This window comes from Tarenaya hassleriana, unplaced genomic scaffold (assembly GCF_000463585.1).
Source record: "Tarenaya hassleriana unplaced genomic scaffold, ASM46358v1 Cleome1, whole genome shotgun sequence".
NCBI classification, from domain to species: domain Eukaryota; kingdom Viridiplantae; phylum Streptophyta; class Magnoliopsida; order Brassicales; family Cleomaceae; genus Tarenaya; species Tarenaya hassleriana.
The window spans coordinates 4,648,334-4,665,546 of NW_010960187.1; the positions used below are offsets into that span (position 1 = coordinate 4,648,334).

The 17,213-nt window shown below is 40.1% G+C and overlaps 3 protein-coding genes across 3 annotated transcripts; 1 reads left to right on the top strand and 2 right to left on the bottom strand.

Moving 5' to 3' along the window:
* The first annotated feature begins 1,366 nt into the window (after nt 1–1,366).
* LOC104811295 (protein NUCLEAR FUSION DEFECTIVE 4-like) lies at nt 1,367–5,593 on the top strand. The gene is made up of 4 exons (XM_010537959.1): nt 1,367–1,799; nt 3,662–3,766; nt 3,902–4,725; nt 4,939–5,593. Exons 1-4 carry the CDS (start codon nt 1,491–1,493, stop codon nt 5,414–5,416), a joined length of 1,716 nt encoding a protein of 571 aa, XP_010536261.1. The 5' UTR covers nt 1,367–1,490; the 3' UTR covers nt 5,417–5,593.
* Nucleotides 5,594–5,902: 309 nt separating this feature from the next.
* Nucleotides 5,903–7,673, bottom strand: LOC104811306. Its single transcript, XM_010537969.2, has one exon. The coding sequence runs from the start codon at nt 7,502–7,504 to the stop codon at nt 6,017–6,019; it is 1,488 nt and encodes a 495-aa protein (XP_010536271.1). The 5' UTR covers nt 7,505–7,673; the 3' UTR covers nt 5,903–6,016.
* A 1,840-nt stretch (nt 7,674–9,513) lies between these two features.
* On the bottom strand, nt 9,514–14,236 carry LOC104811322 (inactive disease resistance protein RPS4-like). Its single transcript, XM_010537983.1, has 5 exons — nt 13,722–14,236; nt 12,126–13,221; nt 11,681–11,992; nt 10,536–11,588; nt 9,514–10,450 (listed from the first exon to the last, which is right to left on the bottom strand). Exons 1-5 carry the CDS (start codon nt 14,210–14,212, stop codon nt 9,755–9,757), a joined length of 3,648 nt encoding a protein of 1,215 aa, XP_010536285.1. The 5' UTR covers nt 14,213–14,236; the 3' UTR covers nt 9,514–9,754.
* Between the last annotated feature and the right edge of the window lie 2,977 nt (nt 14,237–17,213).

The following is a 17,213-nucleotide window of genomic DNA, read 5'->3' on the forward strand; positions in this document are numbered from 1 at the left end:
CATAGAATTTAATCTAGCTTCGTTAATCTAATTAATTACCTAATTAACTGCAGAATGAAAACCCTTGTAATTTAGGTATTTATTAAATTCATTGCTGGTATTCAAATTGACGGTGCCTATGATAATATTGGGATGCTTCAAGACATATATGTATAATTAATATAATACTGTAGTATTAATTGTGGTATATATTCAAATATTATATATTAGGTTTGATATCGGCACTATGTATCCTCATGATTCACGCACGAGCCCTCATCACATGAGAAGTCAATGTAACAACGAACGGCTTAATTAGTTAAGATTAAGCAGTGATTAACAAAATTAATATCATCTTTAGTGTCACTCTCACATGCATTGCCTCCTCAAAGAAGAGAGGAATATATATATATATATATATCTACATCCATTCTAGGCTTGGGATCATCCTTTGTATATAGACCATTTTGATCTAGAAATTACATCCTTCTCCACCAGTGAAATCGAACCCATGATTTCGATGATGACTTTGTCACCTCTCAGCCACTGGACTACCAACTGTTGGGCTATATATATAGTTCACATATAGCACGTTTGTTTATTCGTGGGCATGTGAAAGCTGAAGACGATGCACATCAGGTTGTATCCAAAATAAGTTCCGGAGATTTTAACGAAGCCGAATGTGATTTTGTTTGGACAAAATTGTTGCATGTGTGACCAAAGGAATCGCGGCTAAAAAAATTAAACAAAAAATATATTTTTTCCACGATTGTTATCAAAATAAATAAAATCCTGTAACTAAAATTTTAATACCCTACAATTCCGATTCATTACTGTTCCGCAAGTAAAATTTTCCATCACCTATGATTACCAAAAATCACAATATATATATATTGGTATTTACGGTGCAAATGAGTGAGTGATACGGTAAAAGATCTTTAGACATGGCTAACAAGATTCAGCAGCAACAAAACCTTTCAAGTCTGCCAATATATATTTTTTTTATCATTATTAATTAGTATGTTCTTAATATTTGTTAATTTTAAGAGATGGCAAAGCCTTTAGATGAGTTTTCCAAACAAGCTTTTCCCCTTTTTTCAAAAAAAGTTTATTGTTGTTATATCTTTTATCTATGTTTTACAAGTCTGTATAAACAATAATTCAGAATTTTACATATGTGATATGGTATATTTGGCCTTATCACAAAGGTTTTTTTATGAAATTAAATTGGTAGCTGATTTTTAAAAAAACCCCACTTTGTTAAATTTTGCAGTATTTTAATAACCAAAATAGTCGTGAAAGGGAAAAAAATTATAGAATTAGTTAACAAGGTGACACGTGGCTAGTTACAACCATTCCTCTTATTTTGGGCCTTTTTCTTGAAACCATTCCACATAATCTCCCTCGCATAAACAGCGATTTCTCTACCATAGAAGAAGAAGGAGGAGGAGGAGGAGAAAGCGAAATCTCGGTGAGGGCGACCGGAGATTTCAGAATCCGGCAGGGAGGCGATGGCAGGACAGTCTCGGAAATGGATGATTCTGGTGGCGACGATCTGGATTCAGGCGTTCACGGGGACGAACTTCGATTTCTCGGCGTACTCGTCGGATTTGAAATCGGTTCTAGGGATTTCGCAGGTTCAGCTGAATTATCTGGCCGTCGCTTCGGATCTCGGGAAGGTGTTTGGATGGTCGTCGGGGCTCGCTCTCCTGTATTTCCCGCTCTGGGCGGTGCTCTTCGCTGCCGCGATAATGGGGTTCGTCGGCTATGGCGTCCAGTGGCTCGTCATCAGCGATCTCATCTCCTTGCCTTACATCGTCGTAAGTTCTCTCTTTCCTCTCTCATTTTAGCAACATTTTTTTTTTAAACTTCATTGCTTTCTATTTCTTTCTTCCGTTTTCATTGCTGATGCTTAAAAGTCTGGTTTGAAATTTTCCACAACGACAAGTATTAGAATATCTGAAAATCATTTCGAAGTATATGTTCTTTTGATTCTCCTAATAGGTGGGAATGCAATTCCACTCAAAACTTTAACTCCTAAAATAAACAATAAAAATAAAAACGAATTTTCTCTAGTCGAAAATTGAAGAAGCTAGTGCTCTCTGGAGAATTTTCACGTGAAAAAAAACCCCTATGATGATCAAAGTGTTCATTCAAATCTATCATCAAAAGTAATTTTGATGTGCTGAGTAGACAATAATCACGTAAAATCCGTGATGCAAATGCTAATTTCTCCATTTAAAAAGCTAAAAATCTGTGATTAGAATTTTCTGGAGTGAATTAGTCTTCCATGTCTCAATTTTTATTTATTGAATATATCGAAAAACGATGAAATTCTATGTGTTCTCACCAATTCTAGAAGATGTGAATGTAAAGCTGGATCGTTAAAGTTCTTAAAAAAAATTAATTTTGCTGGACCGTTATTGTTATCATTATTGTTGTTGTTTTTTTTTGGATCGGGTGTATTTATACAATACTTTTATAAAATAAACTGAAAAAAAGAAATAAAATATAATGATCAAACACTCTTTGTTCGCCGATACGACCACGTGCTGCTTACGGGGATGGCTCGGCTTTCCATTTCTTTGTAACCACAGCGAATCTAATACGCATATATACACATGAATATGTATACGTATATCGGACTATGCGGTCCATGAACCTTCTTTTCATCCCGTTTCCGACCAAAAACAAAAGATAAATTTGTCTAGTCTTTTTTTTTTAAATAATATATAGGCATGCCCTATGTTTAAATAGTCGTCATTTTCTCAACTTTATGTTATAATAATAATACCCAATAGGGTTGCTCTGCCTTTACATATTTAAATAATTGATTCCTTTTCTTACATTTACGACCATTGCTTCTTCCTTCGACTTGGTGGGAGGGATGATTAAACATTTTATCTTTTTCTTTTTTCATTTCCTTTTGACTTTGTGATATATATAAATTATCGAATAAAAATATTTTATAAATTGGTTGGTGCTCTCTTATAAATTATAATCAACCATTGCTAACGTCATGGTGTGAATTTGATATGTTCTAATAGTGCAGCAAGTAGGGCATCATATGATAGGAGAACATATTCGGGTTTTTTTTTTAAAAAAAATTGCAAATGGGACGAACACGAAGATTTGTCTACCACAGCTTTTGTTTTGTCGTTTCTGTGGATTTTCTTTTACTAATCTGATTGGTTGGGTCGCACATGCTACGCGTCTCCTTAAGCAAATGAACTCTCGGATGGTTCTAGAATATCATATATAAAGGCTTTGGTAATGGAATTGAATGCGCATACTTTCCATATAATATAATAATTCGCATAAAAAAAAATGCTGACAACAATAAATCGCAATGGGGAATTTTTTATGTTTAAAAAATCTGACTAGTGAATGCATCATATTAAATAATTTGTTTTGTTTATGCCATCATCATTTAAAGAAACTGCTCCTTGTTGAAATTTTTTAATTCGATTATCGTTTCATAGATTTTTCTCACATCAATTTTCTTTGTTTTCACGTTTTTTATGATGCAAAGTGATTTAAATAGCGGATAACATCACGTATAGATCTTAATGTAAACGTGTTTTTTATAGGGTTTGTATAGACTAAACTCTCCTCAGCGTTGGATACGATTTTCTGTTACAGAAGAACTGAGAAAGTGTTGTTCTTTAATGATGACTGGCAGGTGTTCTTGTGCTGTTTATTGGCAGGGCTAAGTATATGTTGGTTCAACACCGTTTGCTTTGTCCTCTGCATCAAAAACTTCCCTGCAAATAGAGCTCTTGCTCTTTCCAATCTTCTTGTCTAAACGACATGACAGGTTTTTCTGTGCTGCTTGTTAGCTGGATTAAGCATCTGCTGGTTCAACACTGTATGTTTCATCCTCTGCATTCGCCACTTCCCGAACCACCGTCCCCTCGCCTTGTCCCTCACCGTGAGCTTTAATGGCGTCAGTGCAGCCCTGTATACACTCGCTTACAACGCCATCAACCCGTCTTCTACCCGACTGTACCTTCTCTTGAACGCTCTTATCCCTCTCATCATCTCGTTCTTCGCCCTTATCCCGATTCTTCGCCAGCCTCCTCTTGACCCTCTTCCCCCTGATGGAGTTCGACGTGATTCTCTTATGTTTCTCTTGCTCAACATCATAGCCATCTTGAACGGGGTTTATCTCCTTCTGTTCGGGTCAAATGCTTCTGGTGTAGCCACTGCTCGTCTTCTCTTTAGTGGGGCAATATTTCTATTGATCTTCCCGTTGTGTATCCCTGGTCTTGTGTATGCCCGTTCTTGGTATCATCGTACCATCCACTCCAGCTTCAGCCTAGAAGGTTCTGGATTCATTCTTGTCGACGTTGATGAGCTTGAGGTGCATAAAGGAATGGTGACTCGTGCTTCCAGTCTCGATGACTACCAGTTGCTCAATGATGGAGTCTCGAACATAGGTATGCCCCAGAAGAGTATGGATGAATGGGAAGATAACAGTTGTTGCAGGAAAATTGTTACAAAAGATCAGCTGGAAATGCTCGGGGAAGAACATTATTTGTCTCTGCTGGTGCGTCGGTTGGATTTCTGGCTGTATTATACTGCATATTTTTGCGGTGGCACGATCGGCCTTGTTTACAGCAACAATCTTGGACAGATTGCACAGTCCTTGGGACAGAGTTCCAACACCACCACTCTTGTCACTCTCTATTCGTCTTTCTCATTCTTTGGCCGACTGCTCTCAGCAACTCCAGATTATATCCGAGCGTAAGTAATTATTTTTCCCTTGCTTATCTCCGTCATGCTTATAAGATGAGCAGCACATGTACTCTCACCATATTGATCGAAATGTCTAGCTAGAACAATAGAGCCTCAATGATCTTAGAAAATCTTATCCGTAACCACACAGTCCTCTCATCCAAATCGGATAAAGGGTCCTGGTTAGAAATGTGAAGTATAGTGAGTGATGCATTTGTGCAGGAAGGTATATTTTGCAAGAACCGGGTGGCTAGCCATTGCCCTCTTACCGACACCAGTCGCCTTTTTCCTCCTGGCTTCGTCTGGACACGCATCAGCGCTACAAGCAGGAACAGCCCTGATAGGACTAAGCTCGGGATTCATATTCGCTGCTGCAGTTTCGATCACGTCAGAGCTGTTTGGTCCGAACAGCGTAGGCGTAAACCACAACATCCTCATCACGAACATACCGATAGGTTCACTGATCTATGGGTTCTTGGCAGCACTGGTCTATGATTCTCATGGAATGTCGAAAATAACGGCCGTGGCCTCGGACTCGGTCATATGCATGGGAAGGGAATGCTATATGCTGACGTTTGTGTGGTGGGGATGCTTGTCGGTTCTTGGCCTAGCTTCAAGTTTTGTGTTGTTCCTCAGAACTAGACGAGCTTATTACCGTTTCGAACAAGACCGGATAACTTCGAGTATGCTCTATTCATAGATTGTTACCTCCGAGGATTTTGTATGTACATTTGTTTTTCCTTTTTGGGTGGGAAAGTTTTGATCTTTTTTCAGATATAGAATGGGATCTGTGATGAACTAACGTTGGTCGGAACACTACTTGTTTGAGCTTATAATTTTATGGTCTTTGTCATTAATGAAGTAATTACCGTCTTGACTTTTGGTCCTACTTGATTTTCTCATATATTTTAAAAATATTTGTTGTTTTAAGTTATTTTCTATATTTCAAAATATTTGTTATTCTACATTTTTAAAGATATTTTTTTACAATAATTTCTAGTTTTATCCTATTAAATTCCAATAAATTATTAATTATAATAGTATTAAATAAGAGTGTATGTGATTTTTTCTATTTTTTTTTAAAATGTAAAATAATCTAAAATAACAATTATTTTGAAATGGAGGGAGTAGAGCATATGATATGATAGATGAATCTACGTTATTGCTATTTCCAATGTTTGGTTGATCTCTTCCATTGAGTGTAATGATGATTCGCGTATTTAAATGCTAATATTTTTTTTTATAAATTATACAGATCAGAACCAATAAAAAAAGGAAAGAAAATTAAAATAAAAAAATCTCAAGGGTAATTGCAAAACCTCTCATGCTTGATACAGAGAAAGAGCCTCTCATAAGCCAAAGCCATCTTGGTCGCCGTGAACATCTCCGCCGCGTATTTCCGACACTTCCTCCCTCTCTCCGACAGCCTCTCCGCCCCTTCTGCCGCCGCAGCCTCCATGGCCGCCGTCAATGCCTCCACGTTCGGTGCGAACATGAAACCGAACTCTTCGTTCACGACAATGCTCCTCCTTATGCTTGGATACCTTGACGCCATAACCGGTTTCCCGCTCAGCATCGCCTCCATTAACGTCAGATCTAACCCTTGTGGCCTCAGTGTCGGATTCACGAATATATCGATCCCATTGTAGAAGATCTTGAGCTCCATTGGATTCAGAGATCCCAAGATTATGGCACGTTGTCCTAAATCTTTGTAACGTTCTTGCCACGGTCCTGACCCGGCAACGACAAGATACAAATTTTGATGTTTTTGGACGAGTTTCGCGAATGCTTCGTATAACAATGGATGCCCTTTGTCTTTGACCAATCTTCCGGCGACACCTAAGACAATCGCCGACGAGTTTTCCGGGATACCGATCTGAGATCTGAACTGTAAACGTAGTTTCTGGTCTGGTTTGAACCCGTTTTCGTCCACTCCGTTGAGAATCACGTGAACCCTTTTATCCGGGATTTGATACACATCTCGGAGCATTTCTCCGCAGCTGTCGCTGATGGCGATATGGTGAGCGTAGTTGTGGAAGAATCGGATTTCGTCGAGTATCTTAGGGAGCACGGCATTGTAGAGGCTTTGGTTGAAACCCGGAGATCTGGGTTCGTCCGGTTTACGGATCAAATCTTGGTAAATGCTCGACTGCAAGCTCTCCAACGCTATGCCGTGCCACGAAACCGCGAGGTTTGGCACGTCACGGGCGATCCAGTGAGGCAAGGCGACGCTCTCGGAGTGAACAACGTCGAAGGGCTCTTTCCGATTTTCCTCCTGAAAAAGCTCCCACGCCTTGTTGTACCGCCATTTACCCGGCTCGGCCTCGCCGTGGCAGTGGATTCTCGGGAACTCAAGGTCGCCGGAGACAGGGGCGTTCTTGTTTTCCGGCGAGTGATTCAGCGGGGAGGTGAAGACGTGGACGCGGTGGCCGCGGCGGGCGAGGGCGGTGTGGAGAGTGAAGGCGTGGCGCTCCATTCCGCCGGGAGTTGACCCGACAGGCCATTTCCGGGAGAAGACGGCGATCTTGAGGGTGGCCGGAGGAGGGTTGGCCGCCGTGAGGGAGAGGCGGTTCCAGGCGAATTCGGCTTGCCGGAGATCGCCGGACCACCGTGGATAGACGGCGTCGGAGGAGGAAGAAAAGGCTGAGCCAGCGGAGGAGGGGGAGGAGCAAGAGGAGGAGGTGCGGAGGAGGAAGAGGGCGGGGATGGTGAAGAGGACGGTGAAGAAGAGAGTGGTGCAGAGGCTGAAATGCGAATTTGGCTTCTTTGGTTTGATCTGTGTAGCCATCTTCTGTATTTCTTTTCTTTAAGTTTATGGCTATCAATGAAATTATACATAAAAAGCAAATGGTGGGCTTTTTTTTTTGTTGGAGCGATTATTTTAATGTTTATTTTGTTTTGTAATAGAAGTGATGAAAAAGGTGAAGATGGGTCATGAAAATTGGGTCTAAGTGCTTTTTTTTTTTAATTTCTTTTTTTGCAGAAGTGGTTTTGGTAACGTATGTAGTGACTATAAAGAAAACGTGAAGCTTTACTTGTATTAATTTGTTTTCCATTTTTAGTGGGCATGGATAGTCATGTGACATGTTGCTGCTGCCTTCACCAATCACATTTTGTGTACTAATCGTTGGAAGCTCATTGCTCTTTCTTTTTTACGGTTTCATGTTCTAATAGATCGTGTATATATATAAGTTTGATGTGACGGTTATCGCATAATGAATAACTTGGTTTTGTAAATTTTTTCAGACATGAAGTTTATTCACAAAATATGATTTAGTTTTGATTTGATTTTTAGACGATAATATAAAACATGATTTAGAAAATTATAACGAATGCATAAATATTCAGACTTGATTTTTATATTTTTAATTATTTTTGTTAGACAAATACTACAATTATGATAATAAACATCGATTCCATTTCTATTTCTATAAATTTAAAGATAGTTCAACATTTAAAATAATAAGGATTTCTAATAGTAATAAAATAATAATAATAACAATTTATTTTCGCATCAACACGCATAATAGTTTTTTTTTCGAAATAAACATTAGGAGTTACACGGTAATATAAATTCTAAGTCTCTATCAAAATAAATCCAATCGGCAATCAATCACCATTGAAGTGGACCGAGCGGGTGCACATGCACTTCACTGCATACCCACTAACCCACTTAAATTAGTCTATACAAAGTATGCATATATATATATATATATATATATAATGTAAAGAATTATTAAGTTTTTCTATTGATCATTTAGTATTTTAAATGCATACTTTGGTGCATTTCCTAAATGCATCCACTTTGTTTTTTTTTAAAGAATTCCGCCACGGGATTTAATGATAATTCAACATATTTAGGATAAAAATATGGGTCAAAATTTAGATTTTGAAATATCAAACTTTGAATTTAAGAAAAATGAGTTGGGGTTAGGCGTAGGATGAAGAATGGTCAACCCTTCGGTGCATTTCCACTTGTTGACTTTTGAAGATCTTCCATCCTTTCCGGGCGGGTTTTTAGGTATTCTCATCACTCTTAGCTTTTGACTTTTAGCAATTCTTTGTTCCATAGGCACTAATGCATATGATGTTGTATTAGATTTGACGCCGCTCGATAATCCTTAAATTTGTTCTAATTTTTCTAGAATATTCTTCAGATTTTTTCTTTTTGAATAGTTTTACTTTTTCTTAATTTTATTACTATTAATTGCGTGATACAATATTATTAGCTTTTTAAAAAATAAATTAATATCAAGACAGATACAATACAACTATGCCATGATATATAGTATATTAGATTAAAGTACCATTTATTCACGAAAAAAAAGGAAAGTACCATTTATGTTGAATTAACTATTTGTTGAATTGAATGTTTTTAACAAGATTTAATATGAATAATACTTCCAAAAATTCACGTGCACTTCATCATGAAAAAAATTAAAAGATCCAAATGAAATTTCAAAATTAATTTAGGGTAAATAGAAATAAGTTTTAATTTTTGGAAATGACACGCGTTAACTCCGTAAGAACCCAAAAGTCAACTTTGATATGCATTGTTTATTGACAAGTAAAAGCCATCGTCCTTTACCATTTCCCAACTCAACTTAAGAATATGAAATAGAATATGAAACTTGGGGAACAAGGCAACGCTTGCACGTGGGCTTGGCTTCCAAATTCGTTCATCTCATCTGCGTTGAAACACCTTTGCTTCGGCCCTCAAAAGGCAAGTCTCAGCCAGCTTCTCTTTCACAAACACCTTTTTTCTTCTCATTTATCATAATTAAATTTGAGTAAAACTAAGATAAGAACCTATGGTTTAGGTTTTATAGAGGAAATTAAAGATCATCACTTGTTACAATCCTATGTATGTAGCATCAGTTTAGAGTTTCATACATGTTCCTCGTAAAACCAGTCTTATCCTGTTCTGTTTAGTGTTGAATGGAGAGAAGACATATGATCTCACCTTCTGCCTGAATCCAAAGGTTATGCCTTGGTGCCTGCTGTCTGGAGGAGGAAACTGAAAAACAACAAACTCATATCAGTATAAGGAGATCTCTTCCTTTACTCGTTTCCCATTCCGTATCTCGTCATCTTGTAAGCAGGTTCGGCCTCTCTTAGATACAAGAGCCTCATCCGAAGCACGTCCATATAAACCCGCTTCTTTTTCTGATACAGATACCATTTGATCGAGGTCGTTCCTCTCCTGTATTTCATGGAGTCTGTAGTCATTCTCATCAGGGCCATAGAGCAAGCTCATCCCGCATCTAACCACCTCGCAGCATTCTAGCTTCTTTCTTGCATCATCCGTCACATAGAATTTCAGTGAGACCGACGTGTGACAGCATCTGCTGTGGTCATTATTCTCTTCCCGGCATTTCTTGACGTGGAAACAGTTGTTATAGCTGACGAAGACATGGTCAGAGCTAAGGCGTCGTGGCTCGTGGCCAGATGATCCACATGGCTCGTTCCATCCCCCGAGATTGCAGCTAAAGCTAATTGACTCACCATCTTCGTTCTTGAAGTTGAATCTGCATCTTACTGAAAAGCGGCTGGTACGATCTTCATAGCCCTTGAAAGAGACAACCACGCATAGGGAAAACCCGATAAATCTACTGTCGCACCAGTGTGGAGGGAGGGTGGTTTTCATGGAAGAACCCGTTCTCTGATGGCGGAACCACAATGGTATGTCGATTCCTGGAAAACATACGCTGACTAAAGGTTCCAGCACTAATCCCTGCAAGGACACCGAGAAAACCATCATTAAGCACAAGATACAATACAATATCATCATCGGGAAAAAGGAGTAAGCAGTCATGGACCTTGTGATTACGCTGACGAGATGCATTTGCCAGTAGCTGACTTTTGAGTTGGGCATGAGCAACAATATTATCTTGTGCATCTCGACTCAGCTTGAAGCAATCTGTGAAAATGAAAGTAGAATGTGTTGTATCAGCAGCCTGGAGAAGTATCACTGGTTTTGCCACTGATTCCAATGAAGCACAGTCATCAGCATCTAAGTACTTCAGATTTGGTGGAAGCATTGGAAGAGAGTTCAGCTTCCGGCAATGTTTCAAGTCAAGCGACTTCAAATGCTGGAGTTTCTTGATGCTTTCAGGTAGGTACTCAATATCGTTGCTGCTTAAGCATAATGACTGTAATGAGGATAAGCAGCAAAAGTTGTCTGGCAATTTGCACAGATTGCAATCTGTAAGATAGAGGTCTGAAATGTGAGAGCAACCTGAGAGAGGAAGCAACACTAAGCCTGTGGAATCTTGGACTTCCGATCCACAGAACGAAAATGTCTTGAGATTACTTAGAAACATCGTTTTCGGAGTCTGTTTGATGGCTGTTCCGTCCATGAGCAAAATCTCCAAGCGTTCCATGTCCTCTTCGATGTCTGGAAAACTCTCCAGCTTTGGACAGCCTGAGAGAATCAGTTCTTGAAGAAATTTCAGCTTGCCGAGATTGTTGGGAAGATACCTCAACCTGCCACAGTTCTTCAGATTCAGTAGAGCAAGGCTGCGAAGTTTCCCAATGGATTCAGGGATCCTTTTTATTGCTGTTCCATCCAAATATAGAGACTCTATGCTTTCTGAAATTGTTCGAAATCTCCTAAAATTCGAGCAACCACTGAGGATAAGAGTCTTCAGAGATTTCATATTGATATTTTTTGGAAGACTCTTGAGGCTTGTGCACTCTCTTAGGTTCAGGAAAACAATGCTGTCCATCTTTGGGATCAATGAAAACAACTCGGTCAAACTTGTGCAGCCTTCCAGATTCAGTCTTTCCAGGTTTTGGGCTTCAGACAAGCCTGATAAATTCAGCAAGTCTTTCGAATGACTAAGATCAACCGACCTTAAATTTTCCGTATTCTGCAACAAACAGGCAATAACATAATAACTAAACACATGCAGACTTGACCACGTAATCTAATCAACCGAAGAAACATAAGCTGAGGATTTACCTTCTCGTCTTCCCACAGTTGTTTGATGCAGCTATAGCGCAGGTCAAGATGAACGAGTTTCCTAGGATTGAAGTTTGATGGCAGAGACTCCAAAGGGAACCCCTGCCAGTAGAGATACACCAGCTCATCGGGAAAGGAGTCTAGCCCTTCTGGGAAACGAAGTTTATACGCATTCTCACATTCCCGGGAACAATGAGAATTATAGAATTTGAGAAATTTGAGATTCCACATTCTCGAGAAAACATCTGGACTTAGTTTTATCCTCTCTACTTCGCACACGTCCAGGAAGATGCCTCTAATTTCTCCAGTGCCCTGGTAAGCAAGAGAAAAGGTTAGTAGCAGGAAAAGCTGAATATAAAAAAACAAAGAAGAATCACATTGAGGTTATATAAGATGTACTAGAATAATAATCATATGGTAAACCGATAAAACATGAATCCCGCACCGCTTTATGCTTCAGCACATGACGAATATCTTCGTGGTTCCACAGCCTACTGCGTTTGCCTGCTTCTTTTATGGATGACTCATAACCAATTTCCTTCCCCATCGTATGCAGTAGATCATGCATCTCAAGCCGATTATTGGAAACGGTTACCAAGCACTTATCCTCAAGATCACTTATGACAGCGTCAGCATCAGCACAGTCAGAGTTCAGAATGCTTGACACAAAATCTGCTTTCTCTGATCTAAAGAAACATGATATATCTAGAAACATGTTCTTTTGTTCAGAACCTAGCTCTTCATAACTCAATTTTAGAACCTCCTGAATCTTCCCATCCGGCCTTGTTTGCAACCTCTCCAATTTCCTAATCCAATATAATTTGTCCCTCTGACAAAGGTCAGAACCTAACAACTTCAGCGCTAAAGGATGCCCTTTGGCATAATCTAGAAACTTGTTTGAGAGATCCATAAATTCTTCTGTGGGGCAGAGGTTGTTGGAAAATGCATTCAAGCAGAAAAGCTCCAGAGCTTCCCTGTCATTCAATCTTGGAACAACATATGTTGCATCCGCGATCTTCTTCAGCAGTTTCTTGTCTCTGGTTGTCACAATGATCCTACTTCCTTCTCGGTACCATTCCCGTTGCCCAATAAGAAGTCTCACTTGATATTCACTGCTGACATCATCCAGCACAATAAACAGCCTCTTGTTTCGAAGACGGTCCTTCAAGGCTTCATGTGCTCCATCGGGAGCTCCTACGTTGAGATTTTCTTCATCCAATACCTTACCGAGGAGTCTCTGTTGCAAATGGTCTAACCCTTGTAATCTGGATTCGTTCTGAATGTTTGCAAGAAAGCAGTACCCATCAAAGAGACCGTAGTTTCGTTTATATATGACATCTGCAACAGTTGTTTTACCAATTCCAGCCATCCCAAGAACCCCAACAATTCGAAGACAACTTGAAGCATCAAAAATCAATAACTTTTCCAGTTCCTCCAAACGTGAGTCGATCCCAGGAAGACCCCGAGTTTCACATGGAGACAATTTGTTCAGCATCTTGAAAGTCTCCTTGACAATTTTGTCAACGAAGCTGCATTCCGGACTGCCAAATTGAAAAAAAAACGAGTAAAGTTAAGTCTACAATAGAGGTAAAAGAGAACAGGTCAGATGATTGAACTCCAGGAACGAATTTGGCCAGCATTAAGACCACACATGGAACTGAAATCATGTTGAGACCATGAATTTCAGAACTCAGTTTTATTTCATCCTTCCATTTTAACAAGTTTCCAAGATTATGGCTCTATGAGAACACTTTTTATATTGATGATGAACCGAACCTGAAACCAAAATAAAGAACAAGACAGTTCTGGTCATAATCCTTCCTTTTTCTTACAAACCTATACAATGGAAATAATCCTAACTTTTCATATCAGTGTAGATGGGTGAAGAAGTGCCATCACCATGTTCCTTCAACATTTCTTGAATAGTAACAGCTCAAACATTCATATTTCAGAACGAACAATGCAAACGATTCCAGATTTTTTGATGTTGTTGGTGAAGTTTCGGAATCCAAACTATGGAAATGCTAGATATGGATTTTACCTTTTCTCCGGCAGAACATAGCCGGCGATATTTGAAGCAATCTTCAGAGCTTCCTTCCACGCGGGAACTCTGTGCTGAAATCCCGGGAAACTCTCTTCAGCACTCTTGAATGGAGATCCGAATTTTCCCATCTGATTCTCCACATCGGATTTCGAAACTTTGTAGAAGATGGGTATAACAACCTGACCAAATATCTCCCTGCAATCGACGATCTTCGCGAGTTCCTCCAAGCACCATGCAGAGTTGGCATAATTCTCGGAGAAAACGACGATGGAGATCTTCGACTGTTCGATCCGGTCCAGAAGCGCAGAGAGATCGTTGCCTCGCCGGAGGTCCTCGTCGAAGAAAGCGTGGATACCTTTCCGGCAAAGGAATTCGTGGAGGTAGCAGGTAAAAACATGACGCGTGTCTGCTCCTCGGAAACTCAGGAACACGTCGTACTGCCTCCGGAAAAGATCCGACGAGGAGGAACGACCAGATGGAGACGCCATGGCGAGGGAATTGATGATAGAGCTTAAAATGATAAAGTTTTGCCCCACTCCGAGAATGATCGACTCCAACCAGTTAGTCTTCGCTGTGGGCCTTCACCATTCATTTCGGATTTTGACTATTCAACGCTATGAAACCTAGTCGCAGAATCGAAGAACAGAAGATCGATCACAGATGACATCAATGGAAGCATCAGAGGATTCAGGTTCAGGGACCGGTATGAACGCAATCGCAGGCCGATCCTCCGCCGGGGATGTTCAGTGCGAAGCGGAAAAGGAGCTTTTGTTCGAGAAATGCTTGACCTCAAGCGACGTCGGCAAGCTCCACTGCACCGTCAACCCCACGCACCATGCCGAGAAGCGCTTCCCCACCATCTCCATCAATGGGCGCCTTCTCTTATGCTTTGACGACGACGATGGCAAGTTCTGGCGATTCAGGTTCTTCTACTGGAAACATAGCCAGTCCTACGTCGTGACCTGGGACTGGAGCAAGTACGTCAAGGAGAAACATCTTCGTGCCGGCGATGTCGTTCTCTTCCATGGAGACCGTACGAACCGCTGCAGATTCTTCATCAGCTGCAGAAAACGCCGTGATGTCTCCACCGCTCCCGGAGGCGTTTCTCCATCATCCCGGAAACATCCGTCAGATGCGAATCCCCTCTCCAATCCGCCAGAAAGTGAAGGTTCTCGACCATTCCTGAGCTCGGACAAACAATTCAAAGGTCACAGTTCTGGATTACGCTCATCTCTAGAAAAGTACAAAAAAGGTAAGCGTTTTTGTAAAGTCATGATTTTTGCATGTCTTTCATTCCGTGTTTTCAGCAAAAAGAAAAAAAAAAGAACAAATTTTGCCCAGATATTCTTCATATGGGAAGGATTACTGTTGGGAGCTGATGTGTTTTTGGCTTAAGTGCTGCAGAAGAACATGTTCAGACGTGATAAGGACAAGTGTTGGTTATTTGCAGTTATATTATCAGTTTTAGATTTCAGTTATTGAAGTTTGTATTTTAAGTTTATAACTACCTGTTTCAGAAACTTATTTTATGTGTGTTGTATTTGGCTAATAAGAAGCACGTATTATTATAAGAATTCTCCTCTGTTCTTTCTGTTCCAAAAACAATCTCAAGTGCAATTGTTATCAGTGGTATCAGAGCAAACTTTTGATCTTTTTGGGTCTGTGTGTGAAGGGCTGCAGCACAATATCATGGATCAACCGGAAACTTCGATTTTTTCGAATGTTACACAATCTGCCCCTGTTTTCAATGGAGAAAACTATCAGGTATGGGCTGCAAGGATGCAAGCTTATCTTGAAGGAGCGGATTTATGGGAAGCAGTTGAAGAAGACTATGAGATTTTGCCTCTGCCTGCAAATCCTACAGTGACTCAACTCAGAAATCACAAGGAGAAGGTCACAAAGAAGGCCAAGGCGAAGTCCTGTATGTTCAACGCTGTGTCTCCTTCGATTTTAATAAAGATCATGAAGAAATCATCCGCAAAATTGATGTGGGATTACCTAAAGACCGAGTATGAAGGTGATGAGAGGCTTAGGGGTATGAAAGTTCTGAATCTGCTTCGTGATTTCGAAATGCAACGTATGAAAGGGGATGAGACTGTTAAAGATTATGCTGATCGCCTGATAGGCATAATCAACAACATCAGAATTCTTGGAACAGTCATTGGTGATGACAAGATCGTACAGAAGATCCTGGTTTCGGTTCCTGAAAGGTTTGAAGCCACGATCGCAACCCTGGAAAACACTAAGGAACTTACTGCTCTAAAATTACCGGAAGTTCTTAGTGCTCTTCAGGCGCAGGAACAAAGGAGAATCATGAGGAGTGAGGAGTCTGTTGAAGGTGCTTTGAAAGCCAAGGTAAAAGGAAAAGGGCCCAAGAAAGGGAAGAAGAAGAAGAGTCCTGAAGCGGGAAATCAGAAACAGTACGAGACAAGTGAAGAAGCAAATTCGAGCCAGAACTTTTCCGAACCTTGCAAACATTGCAACAAGAAAGGACATCCTCACTGGAGATGCTGGAGGAATCCAAATGTAAAGTGCAGAAACTGCAACAAATTGGGGCACATTGAACGATTCTGCAGAGAGAAACCTCAACAAAGGTCTGAGGCAAGAACTGCAGAGACAGGTGATACTGAAAACCTGTTTGTAGCCTCATGTTATGCTTCACATTCTGTCAAAGGTGGTTGGCTTGTGGATAGTGGATGCACAAACCACATGACAGGTGATCGAAGATTGTTCAAGAATCTGGATACAACTTTCAGCTCTAAGGTGAAGATAGGAAATGGGGATTTCATTGCTGTTGAAGGGAAAGGCGATGTGAAGATCAAAACCTCAGATGGTAATAAGGTATTATCTGAAGTTTTGTTCGTTCCCCGCATTGATCAGAATTTACTCAGTGTTGCTCAACTTATTTCAAAAGGTTACAGAGTTGTTTTCGATAAAGATGAGTGTATTATTGGACATAATACTCAAAAGTTCCAGTTCAGGATTAAGATGAGGGACAATAGTTTCTCATTCAATCCAGAAGCAACAGATTTCAGTGCCTTGAAGTCTCAGATGTCTCAAGATGACATCTGGCATAAGAGGCTGGGTCATTTTCATGACAAAGGAGTGTCATATATGATCAGAAATCAATTGATGGATGGCTTGCCTGAAACTCAGACGAATTCTGTAGTTTGCAAAGTCTGTCCACTTGGAAAACAGAAGAGGTTGCCTTTCAGCTCGTCTAACTGGAGAGCAAATGAGAAACTTCAGTTGGTACACACTGACGTATGTGGACCAATGCCTGAAGAATCACTCACAGGTAGCAAATACTTCATAATCTTCATTGATGATTTTTCTCGCATGTGCTGGATATATTTTTTGAAGCAGAAGACTGAAGTGGATGAGGTTTTTGAGAAATTCAAGACTGAAGTTGAAAATGAGTGTGAGAAGAAGATTAAAACAATCAGGTCTGACAACGGAACGGAGTATACCTCGGGAAAGTTCAGAGAA